General features: G+C 41.0%; 1 protein-coding gene across 1 annotated transcript in view; it reads left to right on the forward strand.

Annotated features, from left to right (window-relative positions):
- Positions 1-18,626, forward strand: part of GLIS1 (GLIS family zinc finger 1) — a 117,287-nt gene that overhangs the window by 76,776 nt on the left and 21,885 nt on the right. The window contains exons 6-8 of the mRNA XM_026853871.1: positions 2,418-2,528; positions 6,320-6,452; positions 14,628-14,778. Coding sequence (XP_026709672.1) covers positions 2,418-2,528; positions 6,320-6,452; positions 14,628-14,778 — 395 coding nt within the window. The remainder of the gene's footprint in view (positions 1-2,417; positions 2,529-6,319; positions 6,453-14,627; positions 14,779-18,626) is intronic.

Raw genomic sequence — 18,626 nt, forward strand, 5'->3', positions numbered from 1 at the left:
TGAATTTGTAATTAGTTCTAAAATGTGTCTCTTTTGAAAGTGAATATATTAAATTGAGTGCTGGTTTTGAAATTTAACTGTTTGAATCTAATAGATATTTTTTTTTGTTAGCCAAAGTCACAAATGGAATGACATTTACTAGTTTTGAAAGAGAATTCAAATGGTTACTAAAATAAGCAGAAAATCTTGTATCTGTTGATCTGTGCATTACTGAAGACAAATCTCTTAACTTTCTATTTTCTTTTCTTCTCCCTTTATCTGTGTCTTTATTATATGAAATGCTCATAAATCAGGAAAAAGGTACAGTAATCATTTTCTACTAACTTTCTTAAATGTCTAAAAATATCCTCCATGCTTTTCTGTTGCAGGTTCTTTAAAACTGCTTCAGTAGTCCTACAACACAGTAACTAACTTCCACTCACCTGGTTTAATTGAAGTCCGATGGTTTAGCTTAGTGTATTTTGTGCTTATGTGAACCTGAAAAATTAAGGAGCTACAGGATGGAGCTACTGTAAAAATTGCCCATTACTTTAGCTCAGTGGACAAAATAACTGCTTGGAATGTCAAAACAAATAGCCGTGAACCTTTTTAAGGGCAGTCAGATTTTCATCTAGTTTCCCTGTCACTCAGTTGAATGATGCTATCACTGAATTGAATGACATCAGTGATTTGAAAAATACTCTACTGGTTTTTCTGCTACGGGGTTTGTTAAAGTTTTCCGTAGTTTTTTCCTCAGGTGTCAGTTCTCTGTGTTCCAGACACTCTCAATAAATCTGCTTTGCCCTGTAACTTTCTGGGTAGGTGCTGTTTTAGCCAGTAAGGTCATGAATTGGTGAATGATTCTATTATTCCTTCAGAAATTTCCTGCAGGCTGGACAGAGCAGTAATACTTATCCTCTAGAGGTACTTACAGAAAAGGGGTTTAAATAGACTGCCTATTCCTTATTGAGTGCATTTGGAATTGGTTTTGAAGCTTCTCAATGTAGGTCATTCCATCATTTATATTCTCCAAAAGGAGAATCTGTAAATCATTTCAGAGACTTACTGCTGTATGCTAGTTTGATGGAATCTCTACTAAATCATCTAGAAGTAGATCCTTTTCCTAGGTAGAAGCCGAACAAAGGTAGTGTATCTGTCCTTGTGGTAAAAAGGGCATATCATCACTCCTCCAGGAGCACAGCAACTTGTTTAAAGGACCTCACAGTCACTTCTCCCAAAACCAGTGGGTTGGTTTTTTTCCTTATGTGCATCCTCCTTCTCAAACCAAGGGGATTAAAGAATGTGACACTGAGGTCATGACAAACCAGTTTTCTACCTCTGGGAAGACACCAAAAGGACTTACTAGTCCAAGTGAGAAGGCTAAGGTAATGCTGACAGATGAGGCGAGAAAATAGAGAAAAAAGGAATATTTCACTCAACTTCAAAACTCTGTGAGCTTTGACATACAGCACTGTTTTGCTACCACTTAAGTCAGTGCTTACTTAGTAACAAGTGCCAGAGTCCCTTTGTTCAACTTGGTAATTGCACATTCATTTGGAGGTTGTACTATAACAGAGAGATAGTGTTTCATTTGTTGGGAGTAGGCATAACTAAGAGAAGAGCTTGGTGAGGCTTTCAGTCATTGGGACTCCAGAATTGGCAGTTAAATCAGAGCATCCTCATTTATTTATTTATTTTTCCTATGAGAAGAGTGTACTGGAACTGCTTGCCCAGACCCAGATGGTTTTCCCAAAAAAAGAGTGATCATATTGTGCCACATAGAAGTGGCAAGCTCCGCCACATGCCAGAATCAGCTGGAAAGATCTTCCCAACAAAATCAACAATAGTGGATCTTTCTTTATTTATTGATTTGCTCAGATGTTAATGTTTGATGTAGATTGTTTGGTTAGGAGTCATAAAAAGAAAGATAGTGCTTTTGTTACTCAAAACAGGAACAAGATATGAAGGAAACCAAATGCCACAAGTTTTGCTCTGCTGCATTTGGAACAGTTGTTGTAAAAACTATGTAAATCAGAACTCGAAACCAGACCTTCTATATATATAATTATACTGGGTGATCTCATGATCATTTTGTCTACTGTAAAGGCTAGAAAAAAAGTAATGCTCTCAAAACCCATCCAGTTACACCTCATTAGCATTTAATTCAGCCCAGTAATCAATACCCAACGTGACAGAGTATAGATGTGCCAAGTGCTTGCATGGAGTGCAAAATCAGAGCGATCGGTGCAGTTGTTGTGTTTGCATCACGTCTGGCTTGTGTACATAGCGGAGGCCGAGCAAATCTGGACACAGCAATCAGAGCAAACAGCTCAGGCTTAACACCTTTTGTCACAGAAACAGCCATCCGTCAGCACTCTGTGTGCTGGTTGGAGAGATGCAGAGGAATATGAAATCTTTTCCATTTCTGACATTTACAGAAACCCTATGCCTGTCAGATTCCTGGCTGCTCCAAACGCTACACGGACCCCAGCTCTCTGCGCAAACATGTGAAAGCTCATTCAGCCAAAGAACAACAGGTGCGTAAGAAGGTAAGACCCGCTAGGCACAAAGCGACACATCTCCAGATCACCTCACAGTTAGTTTTAATTTAGCTTTAGTTTATGTGTTTTCAAATTGGAGTTCTTCCGCAATATTGCTGGAAGAAAAGTTGAGCTAATTTTCCTGTTGGTTTTTAATCACTATTGTTAACCAGTGCACTCTATAGTTTTAGACTTTTCAGGCTACCACCCTGTAATTTCAGTTTGCTCCACACTTTCTCTCCAAGCATTTCTTTCTTGTTCATCTTTCATACACAAGTGCAAATTCTGCTGTCATTCACATAAAATGTCCATGCACTGAGTCGCTGCAATCAGCTAGTAAATACATGTGGGCAGATCATCTAAAACACAAATGAAACTAAGCCAGGATACTGCGGAAATGTCAGGAACGAAGGACTTGTAATAGATGAGAATGAAACCCCCCACTTTTCCCACCACATCTGTATTTTAAATGCATTTATAAATCATTCCAAACCCACACTGCTAGTTATGTTTTCACTACTATTAGATTCAAATAAGTATTTTGGTTTCTGTGGGCTAAATCCCGAACTCATTATTAAATGGGGATGCTTACAGTCACCAGCCCAGGATCAGAGACTTGTTTATTACACATTTGTACACACAGTTTGTAAAAAGATTATTGGGGCCCCGCAGAGCTGGTCTGTGACAGAGCAGACCATGACCATACTTAAGGCCCAGGAGTGGAGGGGAATGCAAACCTTAGCAAGCAATTACAATTAGTTCAATAAGTAGCAGTGACGTCTTCCCCAGCTGCCTCGTTACTGCCAAGAGCATCACGGATGAGACAGCAAGTCATGTTTAAAGGGTGGAGGACAGAGCAGAAATGACAGCTAGATAGAGCTAGGGAGCAGCTAGTTTGGAAAAGTGTCAAAGGTAAGAAGTAGAAGTACTGCAGAGCAAAGAGAGGAACATGTAGAGAGATGAGACAATAGCAGAACGCAGGTATCTTAGTTGCAGAATTTGGGATGAGCCGTGGAGGAGAGAGGTGGATATCAAAAAGACCTAATTCTCCTGCTTGATTACAACTGTGACGAGTTCACAATGATTTGTCCTGTGTCAACCATGCCCCCTGTCTTACACCCCTTCCCTCCTCCTACTTTTCAGCATGAATTTTCTCCCCTACATTTTTCACTTGGCTAGATTCACCAGCCTGAACTTACGGTCCCCTTTCCTAGGACAGTTGTCTGCTCCCCAGTTCCTCCTGTAGCCCTTCTCTGCATCAGGTGCATGCCATCTGATTAACAGTTTCTAGAATATCAGTGCCCAGAGCTGTGCACACTATTTCAAATAGGAAGTCAAGAAACACTTGTTACATGTGGAGCTTTGTGCCTGGGAGTAACGCTGTTCATACCCAGCATCCATGCACATGCCCACAGAATCAAGCTGTTGTCTCTGCATATAGCAGGTCTGGTCAGAACTCTTATTTAGCAGGACTGGAAAGGACCACCTAGTTTTCAAGCCCAGTTTTGTCTTCTCAGCCCATGTGGTTTCGCTACAGGTCTCTAGAAGGTTCCACAGGGTGTGCTGTACACATGCCTCCCACACCTCAGGTCACAACATTCCCAACGCTTCCCTACAAACCTTTAGGTCTTAATGAGAGTAAAAGTCAAAAAGCCGTAGCAGTAATTGGCCCCAGAAGGAGGTTGACTGTGGCACCAAAGTCTTTTCCAATAGCAAGATCTTTGTGTCAGGAAGATTTTGTTCCATGAAATTCTCAGCTGATTATGGAAAGCAACCATGCTCCCTATTTCAAAGGAAAGAATTGCCCCATCTTTCCTTCCTGTGGTTGCTGACATATTTCTTGGGGAAAGGAAGGAGGGAATTATTTCCCAGTACCAATGGGTATTGTTTGTTTAGGTCCATGTACTGGGCTGAATCTATTACCTTATTGACGTCTTTTACATCTGGGCAAAGGAACAGTCCTGTCACCTGCTGAGGCCTGTTTCCAGTTCTATGGAGTAAGGTGGGAAAAAAAAAAAAATGCAAACTTTGCATTAAGGGGCACAAAGTACTTCCTGCATAAGCAGCAGGAGGCCTTAAGCATAGAATCAATCCAGGACAAATAGGGTACACACAAATTGCAAACTTGAGCTGCTTGCATGTACCAAGACGTCAAATATCCAGGGTTTCTTATCTCTTAATCTCTAAATCCCCTAGGAATTTTCCTGCATGCATATACATACCCTCCCATAGACTTATCAAGTCTATCTTAAAATAATGTTAGTTCCTTGCCTCCCACACCTTATTTGGTAGACCAGTCCAAATCTGCACTCCTCCAGTGGTTTGAAATCATCTTCAGATTTCCTGTCTCATTTATCCATGATAACTCTATGATCCTGTGTCTTTTTTCCTTGAATTTAAAAGGCATCTGAAAAAGCAGCAGATTTAAAGAGCATTTTGATCAGACGCTCTTAAAAACGACCAAAGCAAATCTGACTCATAAAGAAATAATAAAAACCCCCGAATATTTCAGTTAAATGTATTAAAGGAAAAGTAAAAACTTTCACAACTAAGTAAATCTCAGTGTTATTGAAATGGCGACAGCCTACTTTGGGAAAAAAAGGGGAAAAGACTGTTTATACTCACTTGCTCATTTTTGGTTGTAACTCGGCAAAGGCAATTGTCTGTTGGCATCTGCTTCCCAGGAGTTCTGAGTAAAAATGACTTACCCAAGAAAGAAAAATTAACAGGCTGCTCTGCCCACATGTCTTAGTTGAGATACGCTACCAAAATGTGGCATCTGTGACATAAAATAAACTTCCTGAGCTTAGCCTTACATCAAAGGAATCCTGAATATTTAGTTCATAGCCTAGAAGATGACTGCAGTGGTAATATTTGGTTATTCTGAAAGGCTTTACAAGAACAAAATAGGAGAAAGTTAGCTGTTAATTTAGTAGTAGTTTAAGTTTAATTGGCTGCAGATGCACTTTGTGATCCAAATGTTAGATGTTTATCTTAAACCAACAAATGGCTGTATAGCAGAATTCTAAATAGGTTTGCCTGGACCTTTTATTTAGCATAACCAAACCCCAGGGAGATCGGTATGCAAAACTGTAAACGTAAAGACAATAACTATTTATTAATAGCTATAGAATATGATGGCTGTTTGTGTAATGTGAGCACTATATTATGACAAAAGCTTGGCAACATCAGCATGTTTGAAAGAGAATTAGAAATGCTTTTCTTTCTTAATTCTCCTCTCCTGCTGTTTTTAATATGATCGACATTGTGGTTTTCAAGAGTTTGCTTCAGACACTTTTGCCAGAGCTTTAATTTACATGGAGAACAGCTGACATATCAGTGATACCTCTTACACATTACTGACAGTGTATTATTCCACCCATTCTAATCTGATAAGCACAAACGCTTTTCTTTCCCTATCAAATGTATTTCCAAGTGTCTCACAGCTACAAGGTGATGCAATCCTTTGGCCACAGAGCCCAAGAAACTACGGAAGGCCTGAAAATATGCAGTTAAATTACTCAGGAAGGTTTGAAGAAACACAGGGTACATTATTTTCAGAAGCAAACTGATGTTGATTTAAGATTAGCACACTTAACTTCTGCATTTAAGAAAACCAAAATTATCTCTAATTAAAAATACGAAGTAATAGACACACCCTTAATGACACCAAGTTCCTAAGAATGGCATTTTGTTCCTTCCTTCTATACATAATCTTTAAGCAAAGAGACATATGAATTTAATTAGAAGTCATTTGGTTTACTTTGAAATAAAATGTTTGTTTTATCCTCCTCTTGTAGCTAAATTCATGTACTGATATCGAACAAGATGTACTAAGTGAATGCTTAGCTATACAGCAACTCCACACATCTTCACAACACATTTTGGATGGGAAGTGTGGTAGATCTGTAGGTCATCATGATTTAATTACAGGTAAGAATACTTCTAATAAGTGCTAAATATGTCATATAACACAGGATTTAAAACAGAAGAGTCTGATTTGCCACTATGGAAGATTTAAAAAAAAAAAACACAACATAACTAACAAATACAATGAAATAATTCTGAGAGTTTTTTGCTAAGGCCTGACTTTTTTTCTTTCAGAGTTAGTCAGCCAAATAGCTCTTATTAATTTCATGTGAAGTGGGTAGCAGCCCTGCTGAAAATCAGCCTCTATCCATTTGTTCTCTTTTGAAAAGTTTGCCTTGGCTTCAGCACAGTGCAGGTGCATGAGCTTTGCTAAAGCCAAATGGGTGCTCTAGCAAAGACAAAGGCACGCAGCAATAAGGTTTGCCAGCTCTTCAGGAGTTACCGAGAAGTTGATGAGGGTGTGCATTATCGTGCACTGTGTGATTATAACAAATAATATGGTGATGTATGAACGGAGCAAAAGATTGAATTGGAAATGTCAAACATGTTGTTCTAGTATTTAATCTTTCTTTCGTTCCTTCTTGTCTGTCTGTCTTGTGGTTTGAACAAAAGCTGGCCCCTTTCAGGGACCTGAGACTGTTCTATACATTTTATAGGAAGTGAAAAAGATGTCTCCCTTTCTGCTGAAAATCAGATCTAGATCCACAACTTTTGAGCCTTGGTAGAGGATCCTGAATCAGGGATGTAGCAATCTCAGGTTCTTTGTTAAGCCACTGGAGAGAAACTCTCAAAGGCCATCGGTTTAACTGTAATCTGTCCTGTGGGGGCATCCATATTCCTCCACTGGTTCTAGAGATTAGAGTGGGGAACCTTTCACTTAGCCGTTTTCGCTCACAAATCTCTTTCCGTCCATGTCACTATTTAGCCCTTTTTCTAATTTTCATATTTATTTTATTCTTGGCTTCAGCAACGTCATGTACCAGTGAGTTGCAAAGCCCACACTTTTTTTAAAAAAAATACTATTCTTGATTAATTTTACATGCGTGACTTTCAGATGGTGTTTGGTGAGAAGAATATGCACATAGTTTCTTACTTGGTCTGCCTTGGTGGAACCTACTTTTGGATCTCTAACTCCGTAATATCCATTTTGGGATGGGATAATCAACACTATGCACAAAATTCCACATTATGCATTTCACTTGATTTATAAGCCATCATTGTTCCATTTTCTGTGTCATTCTCTGTCCTGTTCCAGACTCATCCCAGTATCTTACTCATTTTTAATGGCAACTGCATATTAAAAATGGGATGGATATATGGCAGCGTTTTCTATCTAACACTTTGTATGGTCTAGAGAGTATCTCCAGAAAAAAGAAGTGACAGATATTATTCCCTTTTTCATTCTGTAATTGTTAAAATAATAATGCATACTAAATCAAATTTTGGACAGACTATTCCTAATTTGGGGGCAGGAATATGGTATCTGTTATACCACATGCTGTGCCTCAGAGTGGACAGTTTGAATCACATCATCACAGAAAGGTTTAGTTTGGAAGGGACTTTAAAGATCACCCAGTCCCACCCCCCTGCCATGGGCAGGGACACCTTGCACCAGCCCAGGTTGCCCAAAGCCCCGTCCAACCTGGCCTTGAACCCTTCCAGGGAGGGGGCAGCCATAGCTCTCTGGGCAGCCTGTGCCAGTGTCTCACCACCCTCACAGGGAAGAATTTCTTCCTTAGATCTGATCTATATCAGTTTAAAACTGTTACCCCTCATCCTATCCCTACCCCCCTGATCCAGAGTCCCTCCCCCCTTTCCTTCAGCCCCTTTCAGCCCTGGGAGGCCGCTCTAAGGTCTCCCCGGAGCCTTCTCTTCTCCAGCTGAACCCCCCAACTCTCTCAGCCTGTCCTCATAGGAGGAAGTTTTCAGATTGCAGAGCAGAGCCAAGGTGAGACAGAAAAAGGCAAGAATGCCATTTTTGAAGACTTTGCGTTCAAATTTGGTCAATATTAGAAAATGTTCAGTGCTATTAAAAGCCAAAATTATTCATAAAATGATTTAGCTTAGAGCTAGATTAATGTATCTTGATTTAAGTTTTACTTTACCCTCTTTCAGTTTTGCAGTGGAGGAGAGGCTTGACTTGGTATTACTAAATATGTTTTAAATTGATTTAGTAACTGAGTACAAGGTTTCCAGACAAACCCTAGCTTGTTTCTGTTGAGGCTTGGAGAAATCCAATGGTAAACTGAGATTAGAAAACAAAACTGCTTGCTGCTAGTTCCCCTGCACCAAAGGAAGAGCTGATGCACTTCATGCTTTTTGCTTTGTAAGAATAAAAAAATAAATTACTAAAAATTACTTAGGCAAGAATGTCCTGCTTTTTTTTCTCAATCGAAATCTTAAAAATAAAACCCCAAAAAATGTATCCTGCTTTACAACTCCTATTCTTGTTTCTGGTTCAAGCTGCAGGGAAATGTTGGAATGTAACTGGTGAACAGAATGGAGTAGAAAGGGAAATAACCCATCATTCTAACATGGTTCTCCTGGGAGTCTGCGTCCATGGTTTATATGTGGCTCCTCAAAGAGTGGCAGAAAGCTAGAGGGACTCGGGGGTATAATTCCCATTCTCTGCCTTTGTCATCTGAACTCCTGAGCTCTGTGAGGGCAGCACGTGGCCTCTGCTCTCCACCCTTGACAGTCCGGCGTAGCTGAAGCATGGCTTGGCCTCTCACTTCCAGGCAGGACAGGAAAGCCCAGTGACATTTCCCTCACAACAGGCTGCACTTAAGAACCTCAGAAATAGCCTCAGATTTCAAGTGACAGCAATAAAACAGGAAAAAAAGTTATTAGCTTACAGATAAACAGACCATCCCTAAACTCTCAGTGTCATTTCTGAGAACTTTTTATGAAATTAAGGATTTTATCCATCAGTAACACTGACTTTCTCTGATACGATTTCTTTGCTGATTATATCAATCCATCACCAGGATGTTGTAAAAAACCTACTAAATCTTCCCTGATACTTCCATCGGGTCACTCCATATGAGACCCCATCACATGCACAGTATGAAAAAGTGCCAGGGAAAATAAATCAAGATTTGAAAGACTGTTTTATGGTGAAACAGAAGTTGCTTCATACTATGTGCAGCACAATTGCCGTAGGCAAAATTGCTCCTCTGTCATTTTTTTAGTGCATATAAGCTGAAGTGCTGATCCTTACAGAATTAAAGCATAAGGACATTCCTGCTGCCACCTATAGTCTGCAATGATCTCACATTTGCTTTTTCAAACAAGCAGAGGTAAGATTTCTGGAGAAACCATCTATAATGCTCTATATAGGTTATAGATGGAAAATACAGTATATGACATCCTCTTGATTCCACTTGAAAATATGAAAATGGTCATGGTTTGGGGTTTTGTTTTGAATTTGGAGGGTTTTTTCCTTTTTTTTCAAAGAAACCACATTATTAATGTGCAGAGCTCTGGGCTTTAGGGATCACTTGGATTCCTGGAGAGTTTCAGTTTTGTCTTTCTCCAAGTTAAAGCACATTTTAAATATGTCAGGGATGAAAGTGAATCACAGAAAAAATGAAATATTAAAAAGCTCCCATCCCTTGTGTCTGACTTCAAAGCAGGTTTGTGCTTAGGACTGGCTAAGACAGTGAGCAAAAAAATGTTTTGCAGTTAGAGGAACTTACTGTTTGCCTAGATCGTCCTCCTTTTTCCCTCTCATAACTGAGATGGCTGAACACATTCAACTCTAGCTGTGCCCAAGAGCTCATCTCACTCTCCCTGCCTCCATTTAGGTAATTCCACTCGGGCATTTTCTCTGGGCATGTTTTATTATTGTTTTTTCTGGTCTCAGTTAGCATAAAGCTGAGGGGAAAAAACCCTGCTAGTCACAGATGCTCAGAGTCCTGTTTTGGCAACAGATGTTAAGGTTAAAGGCCAAGCCATTTAAAATATTGATTGATGACATATATTTACAAGCTAAGATGGTCAATGCGTGAAGAGGCCCAAGGTGCAGAGTCCTGAAGTGGGTTGCACTTGCAGGAGAAGTCATTCATAACAGCTCCAAAGGCTTCTGTGTACTTCAGGTACTCAGAATATTATAGCTCGCTGCTGAAAAAAAGGAAGAAAAACTGTAAAAGAAATACTGACAATTATACTGAGGCTGGAATAGCAACTCTTCACTCTCTCCTCATAAACAGTTCACTGTCTCCTGAAAAAACTACCATGCCAATATTTCCTTCTAAAAACACCATCTTTGGGCTTAACACCCATAAACACACCATTAGGCAGTCATGGATTCAGAGTGACAGCAGCTCCAGACTTTGATTATCTTAAGTCTGGAATAAAAACATGCATATCAAAACTTTTTACAGTCAAAATGAATTCCAGTAGCAGCATAAATGGCTGATGGCTGATGATAGTGCCTACCCTGCACAGTGCCCATGACCAAAGGCCTGTCCCTCTGAAGCAAGTAAAGTTAATGTTCTGTTGGAGTGCCCTTGTTTTGCACTGTGTAAGATAAATAACTTCTAACTTTAAACAAGTACCAATTTGGTTCTCAGTGACTCAACAGAAATGACTAATGTCTCATTGCAGACTCACATGGAATCTCGTAGTAAATCCCATCTTCCATTGTGTGTGCCACATGGCCCTCGAAGTACTTTAATTACAGGCAGACACCCCATGCAAGCAAAGCAAGTGAACAATAAGGTCGATCCTTTGTCTACGTTGGCTGGTGTTTCAGCTTTCTCACTATCCAGAAGCTTCAGGGGCGGATGCAGCCCTCATCCAAATGGTAGGCTGTGCAGTCTCAGAGCCTCACCACCAGCCCCACCACTGACACCAGAGCAGCTCAGCCTCTCCCCCCGTTCCTCCCGCTAGCCCTGTGTCTGAGGGATACAGGCTGTCCAAATCGGGGCTCTGGGTTTGGTCTCATTTCCTTAGGAAGCAAAGCTTATGTCATCATTTTGCTCGCCTCTCTGTCCACATGTGTGTCAGTCCCCCTTCCCTACAGTATTTTTTTTTTTTAAATCCATTAAGCCAAGCTCAACCACATTTGACAAACGCCTCAGAGATAATTGCGTTCTGACAAGTTTCATGAATACTGGCAGCTGGATACCAGAGAGTGGCACCCAAAATTAGTGTTCCCACTGCGGGAGAGGCAGGCAGGGCTCAGCTGTGACACATGCTGCTTGGCAGCAGGCAGCACACGTGTAGTGCCACATTTGTCAAAGTGTCACAGAGGATATGGGGACAGCTGGGTTTACCCTGACATACCACAGCCCATGTTGTGGTAGGCTGCTGGTCCAGCGATGCCGTGGAGAGGGGGTGTCAGGGTGAGGGGAGCCAGTGGCTTCTGGGGTGAGGCAGCACAAGCCGTGATGTGGAAGAGGGGGTCAGCAGGACAGGAGACACCACGTGTCAGACCAAGCGTGAGTGAGGGCGTTGTGGTAAATAAAAGATGTAGGAAAAGGAAAACTCACTGATGAATAAACAATACAAGCCTCAGCGCACATATGCTGCAAGCAGAGGCCTTTTCCAGAGAAGGTGTGATGAGTAAGTCGAAAGATGGATAAGCTCAGGTTGGATGGAAGAAGCCCTACTTCAAATAGGAGAGAAGATCCACAGAAGTACATCTTTTCAAGGCCAAGAGTGGGCAGTGGGCACCCACCCTGGTAGTTCCACAGCTGGGTAGACGCCTCTGCATAGTGGTTGGGTGTGGAACTCAGGGGACAGGGATTCCAGTTTCATTTGGTCTTCTAATGGGGCGGGTTTGAGTGCGTAGGGTCGTGCAGGGCTTGTCTCCTGGACATATCAGTGTGTGGGGTGGGGTTTTTTTAACATTTTCTGGCTTCTCTAGAGGGGCAAGATCATTGTAGGCATTCTGCTGCTCTTGTCTTTCTCATCCACCTCAAAGACAGACTTGAACTATCCTTAGCAGCTGAGACAGTATGGAAGGGTCCAGGAGAGACCTCTTAAATATTCGTGAACTGTTCAGGGATGGGATTGTAAAATAAAACATCTGAGTGTGTTTACTGGTCACCACACTGCTAAAACTACCTTTTGAAGGTTTTTGATCTTTTGGGGTAAGTTTTTGACAGGCCAGTAATACTCTGCTACCCTTAGAAAGCATAAACATCTCTTTTTAGGTTCAGCAGTTTCCTCCAGACTGTACTGCCAATATACCTGAACTGCATGTTGTAGGAAATACAGCTGAAGTGTGAAATGACACTGTACAGTCAGGGTCAAATTGCCATTTGGCTCATCTTCCAAGCCTGATAATGAATGTACGAACAGTAAGAATTCGGGGAAAGTGGAAACTATTGTATTATAAAATGGACTGAAGCTATCAGTAGAAAAACAACATTTTCACAGCATAGCATCCTAGCTACTGACTTACTGTTATCAGAAGAGGCTTTGACAAATAAATCCTAGCATCACCTGAGAACATCTGACTTCTTAAAGCCCCCTTTGTCTGGCTTTCAGTGCAGAAAGCAAGTTGGTTTCACTGGCTGGTTGACAAATGTTCTGTCTAGCGGGAGACAGAGATGATGTGGTTCATTTCTGTTGCTTTAGATCTGTCAACAGCTGAGGACTCATTGTTCATGAGAGGTCTTTGACTCATCTGAAGTCCCTGACAAAGGTGGCTGGAATCTTGCCTTAGTGGTTCTGCTCTTCAGTTGCACAGAAACAGATGCTGACATTCAGCCATGTCCTATTCGCCCAAAGGGCTGTCACACATTCCCCACGGCTCCAGATTTTCATTATTTTTTCTGCTTGTTCCATGTCACTGTGAGGGTTTGGGAGAAGTGCCATGCAGAACCCTGTCAGTGATAGTGAGACACATCGAAGCCGAGCTGACACACAGCTCTATCTTCCCGAATGTGCAGCTCTGCACACAAGGAAAGGAGAATGCTGCAGGAGGAGAGAAGGCAAGGAAACTAGACCTCAGAGGGGGAGTGGGCTTTTCTGTGCTGTATAGCTGGATGCTGTGGGAGCTGGCAAACTTCATTTGCTCCCCACAGACTTCAGAATGAAGTGGCTGCTCTAGTCTTCCTGTGTATGTGCAGAGTCCTGGGAGGCAAGCCCTGGTGGGCCAAAACTCTGGGAGATATGCTGTGGCCAAGCTTTACGAAGAGGAGGAGAAGGGCAGAGAAACTGAGAAGGACTAGACTTTTCCAAGAATGGCACTTAGTAGGAGCCAGTCTTTCTTTTCCCTGCCATAGGGTGGCATTCACAAACAGAGTTTGTAATGCCAGGCATCAAGCACTTCTGCAGTCTCCCCTCCTTGCACATGCCTGCCCTCAGTGCAGCCTTCACACCAAAAGTCAGTGTCAGGGCCCTGACCCCCAGATAGCCTAGACTGTCCTAGTCCATGTTTTACTTTTCAGAAGAGAGACTATAAGAAAAAACTTAATCCCAGCATCTTAATCCAAGAGTCCTGGACAAAGCTTCCTCAACAAAGTATGTGCATGAGGACATGATAGACACTTGACTATTGGTGTCTGACTGCCATGGTAGAGGAGAGTAGCTAGAATCCAAAAAAAAGGGAACATCAACACTCCTTCAGTACCTCTGTGTACTAGTAAACCTTTTGTTTTCATGGTCTCATTAAAAATTCTCCTCACTCCTCTTCACCTTTGATTTATTGGGATTTCATTTGTATCAATATGTGATATTTTCGAAATGGCCTAGGATGTCCAGCAGCGTACTAATTGAAAGTCAATTTTAAAAGTTTTAAAAGAACAATGAAAAAACCCAAGTCCTGGTGCCCTTACACAAACACAGTGCTCTGAGTTCAGTGTTTAATGGGATGTTGGTAAGGTATCATGTACCACTCCGCTGTCAATTTGAGCTCCATCATTCTGCGAACAGTGAGCTCTGTGAGTTCTCACTCAGAAGTGTGGTGAAGGCAAGGGGAGAGTTGTGCTAGGAGGGGTGCTTACAGGTCTGCAGTCACAGCAAGGTAGAAATGGATCACCTAAGAGGGTTGGAGGGGAGGTACACGTGTCAAAATACCTTGATGCAGCTTTGAGTGCTGCTCCAGGCACAGCAGCGTTCATAGCGTCCCCCTGGCAGTGTGATCTCCCCAACAGAAGCGGGCTGCAGTGTGTTTGTGTCTCAGGGTTGGGTGGGGGATAGGGAAGGAGTTGGGGACTCTCAGGGACTTACTTGGGTGCTTCTTTCCTTGCTTATTTTATTTTGCAAAACGATGTGTGTTCACAGGCATGTACAGTGGTTCCAGCGCTAACCATAACGGTCCCTCACCAGGTATTTTGCCACCTCCTCATGACATCCCTTCAAGACACCATCCACTCGACTCTGCCCTTTCCAGTCCACATCACCATCAGTCACCGTTGGAGAGTGCCAGGGAAGGGTATGTGTGTGAAACATGCTTGGCCTCTGTCTGGCATGATAATGAATGATTAATTGTTTATTTTACTTTGCAAAGATGATGTTCAAGTGGAAAACACTGGCCCAAACTAAGCAATTTTGTTTGTGTTAGAATCACAGAAAACTTTAGTTTTGAAGGGACCTCAGAAGATCATGTCATCCATCCCCTGGGCAAAGCAGGGCAAACTTTGACATTGCTCTCAGGTTGCTCAGGGTCTTGATCTTGTCTTCAACAAAGGACACTAAGATCTTTTTTTTCTTTGTAGCATGCAATTGCATTTAGATTTTTTTTCTTTTTTAAATTCTTCCTTCTTGACTTCTTGTAGGTTTGGATATGTGCAGAGAACTTTTTCTCAGCTAAAATGAGAAATCTCTTGAAGGGTAAAAACCCAAACTATGACTCACTCAGGAATAAAGCAGTGTTTGCCTTAGTGAAACTTACTTAGTGTCAGAGTGGAGGCTTTCTCACTTCCTTGCTCTCTGATAAGATTTTCTGTAATACATTTCTCAGCAGCAGGCATTAACCAGTAAATTCCTAATCAGGGAAGAGCATTTTATCCCACTGATTGTATGGCTTGCATTGCTACAGTATGGATTGCATTGCATGGCTACAGTGTCTGATATTTCTAAAGCACCGTTTGCTCGAGCTCATAACATCTTCTCAACAGTAAAGAATCTCTGTAAACCACAAAATTGTGCTCTAATCTGTTTGCTCAGATTTTTTTTTTTTTTTTTTGGTGCCTAGACTCATGCAAATTAAACATAAAACTTAAAAAGTTTTTCTTCCCAGCACTTTGGACAGGAAGGGGACTCTGATTTTACTTCACAGATGGGAACTTGGGATAGAGAGAGAAAAGAGGCGTTTTTTTCCTAACAATATGTCAGGGTTCTTTAGCAACTGAATGTAGAGTTTTCCCATCCTAGTCCAGTGACTGACCCATCCCATCTTTTATACGGGTATAGGAAAGTCCAGAAAGCTTTTAATTCTATGCTTTAAGCAAAGGGCAGAAGGCAGAGTGTATGTGGCATGGAAAGGGCATAGTAAGGAAAAAGTACACCCGAGTAGTTGAAGAACAATCTGATTGAGGAAATTCAATTAGGAACGAGTTACTCTGGGTTTTTTTTCTTAATTGGGGGATGAATGCTGTAGCAAGCTTAGCTTCTATACCCAGTTCCTCCTTCAGCCATCCTTTCTGACCTGTGCCAGTAGCAGGTGCCAGTGCTCCCTCTCAATGCCTGGTGCGTATCTGCCCATCACAGGAGCAGTTACACTGTCCCTGTCCCGTAAGATGCCTGTGCCCAGCCCTTCTCCCTCCCTCCCTGCCACCACATTCCCACCCTGTATTTTTCCTGTGGCAGACTCGTGCCCACGGCAGAGTCAGGGCAGCAGGAGGCACTGGGCATGCTGATTCAGGTGGAAGTTACACCAGATAAATATGAAGTTTTCTGTAGCAGAGAAGGCAGCAAGCACAAACAGGAGGAATGGAGACAGTCAGTGCAAAATGAAGGTAATCCCCAAGCTATTCTTTCCCTGCAGAACGGGACTAGAGCTGGGAGAGGAGTAGGGTCCCTTCCTCTCAGTGCTGCCCAGTGCGCTGCTCGGCTCTTTCCTCTTTGGGTTGGTTCTAGGATGGGCTTTTTAGGAGAGTTAAGGCAAAAAATCCCAACTAAGAATGAAATAAGCTAAAGATAGACTATGGGAAGGATTTAACAGGCTCTCAGTGAGGTGGATTTGTTTCTGAGGCACTTCCCATTTTCGTACTGTTAATAAGAAATGAAAGCAAGAACAGAATGAAGGCAACAGACAGTTTTCCAGTTTGAGGGGTCTGAATCTCCCAGGTGAATTCCCCTTGCTGCCCCTTGTGTCTCCATTTCAGAGAATGGCACTTCTCTTTCAGCAGAAGCACCACGCTGAGTGAGCTGAGTTTCTCACTGAGCTCCTTCTACAGACATTCTGATCACTTGCTTAGGCCAAGGTTTACATCAGAAATGTCTCTGCTGGTTTCAGTTCTAGTGGAATAACTTTTCTTTCTCAGAGGAGACAACAGTGCTGATTTATTATCTCGGTGCTTATGTACCTAAGTAATGTAAAGTCTTTGCAGAAACACCATAGTTAATACCCTATGACAAAATGTAAGGCTGAGATGATAACAGATTTCTAACCATGAACCAAACATCAGGAAATGGAGAGTGGAATGTATTTTTGAATAGTTATTTTGAAACGGGGTATCTAGTTTCATGACATAATGGCATGGAATTTTTCAGCATCTCAAATACCATTTTCTAAACTCAAAGTAATCTGCATTCAGCATTGTCATGCCCAGTCCAAGATCCTTTTGCTGTATTTGTTTATGCTTATATTATTAATGACTGCTGAAATAAAGCCCATACATGACATTTTAATTGCAAGTACAGAAAGTTGGTGTGAACTAATAGTCCTTGAATTTCATTTAGCACAGTTTTGTTTAAAGCATTCATCCATTTAACTGGGCAAAATCACTTAATAACCTGATGCTTGGAGCCACTGAATTATAGAACTGTTACCCCTCTGCCAGTGCATAGCAGTATGCCATTACTCATATAAAATATATATGGTTTACAATAGGAAAGAAACACCTAACACTACCTTTCTTCATATTCACTGCTCCGGCTTTCTGGCACGCATATAATGTTTTGCCTCATTTGTCAGCTGTCTCAGCAGTCATGTTTAAGTAAATGCGAAGAATTTCTATACTGTGAATCAGTACGATGACAAGACTGGATTGCATAGTTTTAAATCTGTGGAATGAACCAAGTGATTACTATCAAGAAATCTAATTACTGAGTCATCAGATACGCAAGATGCCAAAAACGACATGAGGCAGAGTACAAATAGTCTACTCAAGTTTGACATAAGATTCAGAATTTGATTTAAAGCCTTTTTCTTTTTTTTTTTAAAAAAAAGCCCTGTGTTATACCATCCTTTGCCAAAGTCAATACCAAGTGCAGCAGTCAATTCTCCCAAATGGTTTGCTAAGACATTTAAATAGTTTGACAAAATTATCTAATTCACTTGAAAATGTTCTAACAAAATCTGACTTCATTACCGAATATATTTATACTGGCTTTCTACAATATGGAGAGTATTTTTTCAAATTCTGGTATGAAGTATATGCTAGATCAAAAAATTTTACTTGTATTGATATTAATTAAACTAAAAGTGTGTGACTGAGAAATATTTTGGCATCCAGAAAGTGGGCTTGTCATGATCCAGGTTTAAATATAAATAAATAAATAAATAAATATATATATATATATATAATGTATGTATGTATGTATTTCAAGTAGCAATGGTTTATTTTAGCATTTCTTGTAGCATATGCCATGTATAATGTCTAACTTGGTTTCATTTTGCCCATTGCAAAAATAGTCTATTTTGATTTGTAGCAGAATGAAGATGGAAAACCAGCATTTAGTATTAAATCTTAGATGAATGTTGCACTTGGCTTATTTTTCTACTATTTTTTTAGCTGTTATTATCTAAGTCTTCTAAAAATGTACTTAGTTTCATTTCTAAACTATCTCTTAAACTCCAGTTTAGAATATTTAGTGTGATAAATTATAAGCTTAAATGAAACCGATATATCTAAAGTTAAGTGAGTTTGAGTGGTGGCACAAAGTTAGGGATTTACACCAATTTAGCTTAATGACCTAACAAGGTCACGTTGTAGGCTCTGAACACGGTCCCTCTATATGTGACTGTGAGGCCCTCTGTCACTTGTGTCGCCCAAAACAAACAGCACTTACGTTCTCAAAAGAATCTGGGAGTACTGACAAATAATAACTTCATCG

Source organism: Athene cunicularia (genome assembly GCF_003259725.1).
Source record: "Athene cunicularia isolate RWA chromosome 8 unlocalized genomic scaffold, athCun1 chr8_part1, whole genome shotgun sequence".
Taxonomy (NCBI): domain Eukaryota; kingdom Metazoa; phylum Chordata; class Aves; order Strigiformes; family Strigidae; genus Athene; species Athene cunicularia.